The 8205-nt window shown below is 53.9% G+C and overlaps 1 protein-coding gene across 3 annotated transcripts; it reads left to right on the plus strand.

Moving 5' to 3' along the window:
* Positions 1-921: 921 nt before the first annotated feature.
* On the plus strand, positions 922-7396 carry LOC111543774 (rho guanine nucleotide exchange factor 2). 3 transcript variants are annotated; one of them, XM_026450920.1, is made up of 7 exons: positions 922-2371; positions 3038-3182; positions 5446-5513; positions 5855-5918; positions 6570-6699; positions 6918-7027; positions 7198-7396. In XM_026450920.1, the coding sequence occupies exons 2-7, from the start codon at positions 3056-3058 to the stop codon at positions 7359-7361; spliced, it is 663 nt and encodes a 220-aa protein (XP_026306705.1). In that variant the 5' UTR covers positions 922-2371; positions 3038-3055; the 3' UTR covers positions 7362-7396. The 3 variants fall into 3 exon arrangements, with proteins under 3 accessions (XP_026306705.1, XP_026306707.1, XP_026306706.1); XM_026450922.2 differs by lacking the exon at positions 922-2371 and having other exon boundaries at positions 2807-3182; XM_026450921.1 differs by lacking the exon at positions 922-2371 and having other exon boundaries at positions 2924-3182; positions 7201-7396.
* Positions 7397-8205: the final 809 nt, after the last annotated feature.

An 8205-nucleotide genomic window follows, 5' to 3' on the forward strand; every position in this document is an offset into this window, starting at 1 on the left:
GGCCGCTTGCTGCTGGGCAGTGCCCGTGTTGGGATGTGCTGCTGCTGTGGCTGCTGCCCGCTGCTGGCCCACCTAGAGCAGGGGTCACTTCGAGAGAGGGTGAGTGTTGGGAGATGGAGGAGGCAGGGCCCAGAGCACCAGGGCTGTCTGTGGAACATTGGTACCAGAGAGGGGAAGGGCCATTAGAGACCCTGTTCTCTGGCTCCCCCAGTCCTCTCCCTCCATTTGCCACTCCATCTGAGCTGGTCGAACAGATGAGTGTTTGTGGATGCCACAGAGGGAGGGTGGAAGGCAAAGGGCAGAGGTCAGGTGTGGAAGAGGGTACTTGTAGCAGCACTGCCCATTCTGGAGTGACCTTGGTCCAGTCATGTTTTTTTTTAATACTGTTTTCAGCTTGCTTGCTTTTACTTATGTTTTTATTTTTATTTTTATTTTTTATAGAGATGGGTCTCGCTGTGTTGCTCAGGCTGTTCTCAAACTCCTGGCCTCAAGTGATCCTCCCATCTCAGCCCCACAAAGTGCTGGGATTACAGGTGTGAGCCACCTCACCGGCCTCTTGCTTTTAATTCAAATGTGATATGTGCTCAAACTTTTGGTTTATGTTGTATAGAAGGATGAGAGGGCAGGAGAGGAGGAGAAAAGGGAGAGTGTATGGCAGTGGAAAGAGATATTTGGACTTGGTATTTGAGGTCCTGTGAGGTTATTATTCAAAGGTGAATTTGAACTTCTTTTTTTTTTTTTTTTGAGACAGAGTCTTACTCTGTGGCCCAGGCTGGAGTGCAGTGGCCCAATCTCAACTCACTGCAGCTTCCAACCTCCCTGGTTCAAGCGATTCTCCTGCCTTAGCCTCCAGAGTAGCTGGGATTATGGGTGCCCGCCACCATGCCCAGCTAATTTTTTGTATTTTTAGTAGAGACAGGGTTTCACCATGTTGGCCAGGCTGGTCTCGACCTCCTGATCTCAGGTGATCCACCTGCCTCGGCCTCCCAAAGTGCTGGGATTACAGGATTACAGGTGTGAGCCACCACACCCAACCTGAATTCGAACTTCTAAAGAGCTTAATTTGGCACAAGATAGGTGGAGGTTAGACCAAAGGGAGCATTTTCTAGTGGTCCAGGTAGGTAGGTATCAGAATAGAAAAAAGGAGGCCAGAACAGTTTACAGGTTTGAGTTCGAGGCTAGAGGCAGCTCAGCTTCCTGAATAAGCCTAGGTAGAGGAACAGTTGGCCTGCGTGAGGAGGAGGGGAAGAGAGGCTGTGGGCGGGAGAGGAGAACAGTGGCGGAGAAGCAAGGCTGAGAAAGGGAAGGCAGAGCGGGAGGAGCCCAGGAGGGAGACCCTGGGAGGAGAAGGGAGGACATGGAGAGATCAGGAGACAGGAGGAGGATGCGAACAATAGATGATTGGGGATGAAGAGGATGCATAAGGGGAGAAGGGATTGACCCCAAGACCTCTGGGCTCTGGACATCATCAGGCAAACCTGGAGCTTGGGAGGAGAAGCAGGAAAGAGAAGGATCTTGGGCCACCAGGAAGCTCTGAGACCCTAGGCACTGCAGCCCCATGCCCTCTGTCCCTGCACTGTTGACTCAGCCCCTCCACACTTCCCCTTTCTACCCTTTTCTGCCCCAAGCACCAGGGCCGTGCATCTCTTCCCCTCCTCCACCTCTCAGCTGCTAGCGAGGCCTCGGCTGAGTCAGTACTGGTCTCCTAGAGTCCAGGCTGAGTGCTTCCCGCTGAGCTATAATCCTCTGTCCCCAGCCCAGGTCCTCTGACTTGGGGCTTCTACCCTCAGCCATCTGGATCCTGCTCTTTGATTTCTGAGAGCCTGAGAAACCTTGGAGGGAGTGGTCTTCTCAGCTTCTAGTCCTGCTCCAAGAGGGGAGGGGAAAATCCAGAGATCGGAGGTCACAACTGAGGAAGGTCCTAGAATAGTGGGAAGAGTGATATCCCCCTCTTCTCACCTTCTTAGGCTTTTTGGGAATCGCAGGGGCTTAAAGAGGGACGGATTGGAGGTCAGGGAGAATGACTTGACTTGCAGAGGCAGGGGCACTGGGGGAAATGGGAGACAGCAGAGATGGGAAACACTGGCTCAGAGGCTCCGAGGAAGGTGTGCGCCATCTCTGCGGAGACCAACACTGAAGGATGAAGGGTAGATATCAGAAAGGACTTCCTAGGATGGGAGAGACCAGTTGGGTGAGGAGCAATTGAGGAAACTCTCCTTGGTTTTAACTCTAGAGAGTAGTATGAGAGGGATAAAAGTTAGACTACAGGAGAGATTTTCCGCTGGAAGCAACCGAGATGGCTGGCTGAGCTTACTTCCTTAAAGATTCCAGAGTGGAAGAGTGACCCAAAGGCAGCTGCCTTCGCCTTGAGGTTAGTAGGGGACATGCTGCCTCCCAGACAGACCATGTGTGTTGAGGATGAAGGTTGGTGAAAAGAGTTAGAGGTCTGGGATCCTGATCCCTGGGTTGAGGGTGGCAGGGGAGGCATTCTGCCCCCTTCAGCCAATCTAATAAGGGGATCTCCTGCCCCCCCACTGTGACTGCCACAGAGACAGCGGCTCCAACACTGGTTGTCATGGTTATAAGAGGAGCTAACTCCCATAGATTGGAAAGCGCTGGTGAGCTGGCACCCTCCGCTTCGCCTGCTCTCCCCTCCTCTCTGCGCATCTTCCCCCAGCACAGAGAGGAGAGTACAGCAGCTCGGGGGCGAGCAGAGCTAGGGCTGGGAAGGTGGAGTGAGGACGCAGAGACCTAGAGCCAGGGAGATGAGTGGCAACAGGAGGCAGCCCAGCCGCAGGGGCCAGGTAGGTCAGGGACCCAGAACCCATCCGGACTGGCCGCCCCAGAGCCTGGCCTGGTCATTCCTGGACAGCTGCCTCTGACACTCAGTCGCAGGCTCTGCTTTAGGAACTGGTGTCTTTCCAGCATCCTCAGGCTGGCATTTCTTCCTTGCCTCTGCCCTCAGCCTGTCTCTCTGGACTTCAGGCACCCCGGCATTTTCCAGCCTCACTTCCTCTCCCTCTCATCCCTTCCACAGACCCGGGAAAAGGAGAAGATGAAGGAAGCCAAGGATGCCCGCTATACCAATGGGCACCTCTTCACCACCATCTCAGTTTCAGGCATGACCATGTGCTATGCCTGTAACAAGAGCATCACAGCCAAGGAAGCCCTCATCTGCCCAAGTAAGTTGTTTGGACCCTGAGAGTCACCCAGACTCGGTGCCCACTGACCCTGATCTTTTCATCTGTTTTTTCTGCCTGGATCCATGAGGGTCACTCTTGTCTCTGATCTCCGGCTGGGCACAAATGCCAGGGCCAGATGCTTGATCCTTTGCTCCCTGTCCTCACACTGAGGGGTGGTGGCTGTTGGAATATGGCATAAACCGGACTATCTGGGAACGTGGGGGAGGGGAGGCTGGGCTGGCTCCTCTTGCAGCTGTCATCCACCAGACACCCCCCTTGCTCCCCGAACAGCTGCTAAGGGTTAGGGGAACTGATTGGAGAAGGAGCAGGAATGTGTGTGTGGAGGGGGTGGGGTGGGGGGTGATAGAGGAACTGGGTGGAAAGCTGCCAGCCTTGCAGCTGGCTCTGCCTATCTTGCTGGGCAGAGCTGGGCATTCAGGACTTCACAGTCCCCTTGCCCCTTTCTTTCTATTGACTATGGTCAATAGAAATCTCTGCTGTTTCAAGCAGAAGATGGGATTAGGAGCCTTCATCTCAAATTTCTAGTGAGAAAGAGGGAATGTAGCAGGGATGTGTGTGTTGGGGGGCAGGGGTTAGAATTCCTGCCCTTCATCCACATCTGAGTGTGGTCCTGTCTTTAGGGAGTATAAGCCAGGAATTCTTTCCTTCCCCAGTATACAGAGGGCTCCTGCTGTCCCCTCTCCCTCAATTCCTCCTGAAGTTATGGCAGAGATGCCTCTGATTAGAGCAGGATTGAAGGTATTCTGACGTGCTACTGAATAGCGGACAAAAGCTCTAGCCTGTAAATCCCTGTGGAACTTGGGGAAGGAACCCCCAGAAAGAACCAGTGATGGGCAGCCTGCTCGGGTCCCCTTCCAAGCTGTGGAAGCTTTGTCATTTTGCTCTTCACAATAAACCTTGCTACCGCTCAAAAAAAAAAAAAAAAGAAAAGAAAAGAAAACAACCAGTGAAGCCTCCCTACTTTCCGCACTGTTCAATTTAGAGTTGTGAGGATGAGGAGGGAACCCCAATCTAGATCCCTGTAGAGACCTGACAAAATTCCCAATCCGGAAGCTTGTTGCCAGGGGAACAGGGGAGGTGGGCAGCACTATTTTGAGAGCAGGTGGAAAGCGGAGGTTCGATCCAGAGAGCTGAGTGTTGGGGGTAGGAGAAGGGAGCTTCAGGGGGGTGGGGGCAGCGGCAACCCCCACTTCTGTCTGCCCCCTCTGCTCCACCCAGTTTGCCTTGTATTTGTGGAAGTGAGCGTGGTGCTGGGTATTGTCTGAAAGAGTTAGCAGAGTTTCCGGTGTTGTTGGATGGGGAAGGGGAAGCTGGAGAGGGCCAGGAGCTGCGGGCATGTTTGGGAAGGGCACGGCCCAGGGTCACAGTGCCTAGGCTCAGTGAATCCTCCTTTCTTCTTCTCTCCTACACCATGGCAAGGTGGGGTGGAGGATGGTGGAGAAGCAGAGGGAGTGTGGGAGCTGTGGATTTGCCTGAGTTGGGGGAACAGGACTCCCTGGGCCTGGAAGGGAGAAGGCCAGGCTTGGTGGGGAGGCGCCTGTCCCTTCTTTACCACTGGAGCCACTAGCCTTGGAGCTGCTGAGGCCCAGCCAGAGTCCAGGGCATGCGGTGCAAGTGGGGGAGCACAGCCTTTGGATTCAGGCCACCGCAGTGTAAACCCCAGCTCTCCCACTGGCCATGTGACCTCTGACGGATGGTTCAGCCGCTCCAGGACAGGTTCCTCATACGTGAAATGAGGATAACTGAGCCTCCCTCCATGGGTGGTTAGGATTAAGTAAATGTGGAACATTTGCTATTATAAAAGCTCAGGGAATGTAAATTTCCCCTCTGCCCCTAGCCCCCATCCCGGCTGCCTCTGTGCCATCTTCCGTTCTGTGGGAGTCCTCTCTTCCATCTGCCATTCGCAACCATCTTTGTGCTTCTTGAGCTCATCTCTGGCAGCCAGTGACCCCTGCTCCCCTCTGGTCCACCCTTCAGGCCACCTTGGGGTCAGGATTGCCCATCCCACTTGATTATTTAATTTCATTCAGCACCTATACCCCCTCACTTCATTTCCTGCTTGAAGGAAGAGGGAGGTGGGAGGAGAGGGACTGGGGTGTGTGTGGTAATGGCCCAGAAGTCGGGGTAGGGGGGAGAGTCCCTGAGGACTGTGTGGCCAGGAGGAGATGGGTGTCTGCATGTGGGTGTGTCCCCTCCTGTACCACCCGGCCCTCCCTTCACCCTCTCTACCCCACCCTCCCAGCCTGCAATGTGACTATCCACAACCGCTGTAAAGACACCCTCGCCAACTGTACCAAGGTCAAGCAGAAGGTGAGACGGCAGGGAGGGCAGAGGGCTGGGGGAGAGGGTAGTGAGTGTGTGGTACCCTCATGCCTTTTCCATTCATTCCCTACCCTGTGTTTCTCACCACCCCCCTTCCTCACCAAGGGGCAGCCCAGACCCTCAACCCCAGGCCTCGGGCCCCAAGTAGGCTGGGCCTGTTGCTACAGACATGTCCCTGCAGCACTGGGCTCAACCACCCTGATCCCCTTAACTACAGTGCCAGCTTTCTCCTAAGGGGGCCGGCCACCTAGCTCCTGCCCCATGCCTCTTTGGGTGATCCTTGGGTGATAGCCATTCTTGGTGTCTCTCTCCTGCTCTCTGTCTCACAGCAACAGAAAGCAGCCCTGCTGAAGAACAACACTGCCTTGCAGTCCGTCTCTCTTCGAAGTAAGAGTGAGTAGTTGGGGAGTGGAGGAGGTCCCCTAAGACCCTGGACCCCAGGCTGCTCAACCCATGGACTCTGCTGCCCCACTAAGGTTGTTCCCAGGCACAGCGCCTTCCTCTTCTCAATTGGAAGCAGATAGTGGGGGCCTAAGGGATGGTTCAGACTCTTGGACTTAGGGGCAGGAGGGAGAGTCCAAATGGGCATTGAGGGCTGGGGATGGGTGGTCGCCTGAGCCTGGCCACAGCCTGTATTTTATCAGTTATTTACACTGCATTTTGGGAGTGTTGGTAGCAGCTGTCAAGTGTCAATTCAGACAGCTCTGATGTAACAGAAAGAGCATGGCCCTTAGGTATAAAGAGCAGAGCCTCAGTCCCTACCTAGCCATTCCCCAAGTCACCCAGGACAAGTCTTTTTGCCTTTCTGAGCTCCTGTTTGTTCATAGGCTTATGTCAGGGAGGAGATAAGTAAGAAAAAGCTCTTTGTGAACATTAGCGTGTTACACAAATGTAAGGTGGCATTCTTATTATCATCTTTCTTGACTAGAGGGGGCTGAGGTGGAGTGAGAGGATGCCTCATGCCTCATTGAGGAGCCTGGGAGGCCTCAATCCTGGAAAGCACCAGAGTCTGATGTTTGCCTGCTGGGCATCTCTCCCCCACAGCAACCATCCGGGAGCGGCCAAGCTCGGCCATCTACCCCTCCGACAGCTTCCGGCAGTCCCTCCTAGGCTCCCGCCGTGGCCGCTCCTCCTTGTCTTTAGCCAAGAGTGTTTCCACCACCAACATTGCTGGGTGAGCCTCTGTTTGGGGAAAGGGGCAGCGAGACAGTGTGGCAGTGGAGACCAAGGGCGTGCCGAGAGGTCCCTTTCCATCCCTGAGTTCAGAACTGTAGATAGACAAATAAGGAGAACTCAGGGGGGCTGCCTCTTGGATCCTGGCTTTCGTTCCCTACCTGGGAAGGGGTCTCTTGCCCGACTGGGGGTGATGCAGACAGCCTCCACTTTCTTCAGACATTTCAATGATGAGTCTCCCCTGGGGCTGCGCCGGATCCTCTCACAGTCCACAGACTCCCTCAACATGCGGAACCGAACCCTATCAGTGGAATCCCTCATTGATGAAGGTGAGCAGGCCTGGGCCCAGGGGAGCCCTGAGGAAGATGAAGAGGGGCTGGGGATGAGGGACTGGTAGGAGTAGCCTGGAAGGGCAAGGAGGGAAGGGATCTAGAGAAGGGCCAGGGACCCAGGGAAGGGAACTCAAGACCTCTGAGTTGCTTGCCCTGCAAATGTCCAGCAGAGGTAATCTACAATGAGCTGATGAGTGACTTTGAGATGGATGAGAAGGACTTTGCAGCTGACTCCTGGAGCCTTGCTGTGGACAGCAGCTTCCTGCAGCAGCATAAAAAGGAGGTGATGAAGCAGCAGGATGTCATCTATGGTGAGCCAAGACCACCCTAGTCTTCCTCTTCCTTCACCAGGTCCTGTTTACGTCCTTCTTGGGTTTTTTTTGTTTTTTTGTTTTTTTTTTTTGAGATAGAGTCTCACTCTCTCAACCAGGCTGAAGTGCAGTGGCATGATCTCGGCTCACTGCAACCTCCACCTCCCAGGTTCAAGCGATTCTCATTACAGGTGTCTGCCACCATGCCAGCTAATTTTTGCATTTTTAGTAGAGACAGGGGTTTCATCATGTTAGCCCTGCTGGTCTCAAACTCCTGACTTCAGGTGATCCGCCCGCCTCAGCTTCCCAAAGTGCTGGGATTACAGATGTGAGCCACCGCACTTGGCTGTGTCCTTCTTTCCACCAGCCCCTACCTCTCAAAACCCTTTCCCTTATATCCTCTTGGCCTACAAGACCCTGCCTGGTATGCCACAGGTTGCCCACTAGGTCCCCATCTCTTGATGCTGTTGGTCTCCAACGCCCTCTCTCTATCCCTTCTTTATCTCAATCTTCAGTCTTTACTCTGTGATTATTCCATGCTTAACACCGTGCTGGAGACTGTGGGAAGCCTCGACATGTAGAAGACATATGGTTCTTACCCTAAAATAGCTCACAGCTTGAGATGATAAGGTGTAAAGATAAAAAATGGAACTGGGCGTGGTGGCTCATGCCTATAATCTCAGCGATTTGGGAGGCCAAGGTGGGAGGATCACTTGACGCCAGGATTTTGAGACCAACCTGGGCCATAAAGCAAGACCTCTGTCTCTCAAAAATATTTTTAAAAACTAGTCAGTGGCTGGGCACGGTGGCTCAAGCCTGTAATCCCAGCACTTTGGGAGGCCGAGACGGGCGGATCACGAGGTC

Source organism: Piliocolobus tephrosceles, unplaced genomic scaffold (assembly GCF_002776525.5).
Source record: "Piliocolobus tephrosceles isolate RC106 unplaced genomic scaffold, ASM277652v3 unscaffolded_26187, whole genome shotgun sequence".
Taxonomy (NCBI): Eukaryota; Metazoa; Chordata; class Mammalia; order Primates; family Cercopithecidae; genus Piliocolobus; species Piliocolobus tephrosceles.

Coding starts and splice junctions, on each gene's coding strand:
- LOC111543774 (XM_026450920.1), top strand. CDS start 3,056: ATGAAGGAAGCCAAGGATGCCCGCTATACCAATGGGCACCTCTTCACC. Junction 3,183..5,445: donor GGAAGCCCTCATCTGCCCAA/GTAAGTTGTTTG, acceptor CCACCCTCCCAG/CCTGCAATGTGACTATCCAC. Junction 7,028..7,197: donor GGAATCCCTCATTGATGAAG/GTGAGCAGGCCT, acceptor GCAAATGTCCAG/CAGAGGTAATCTACAATGAG.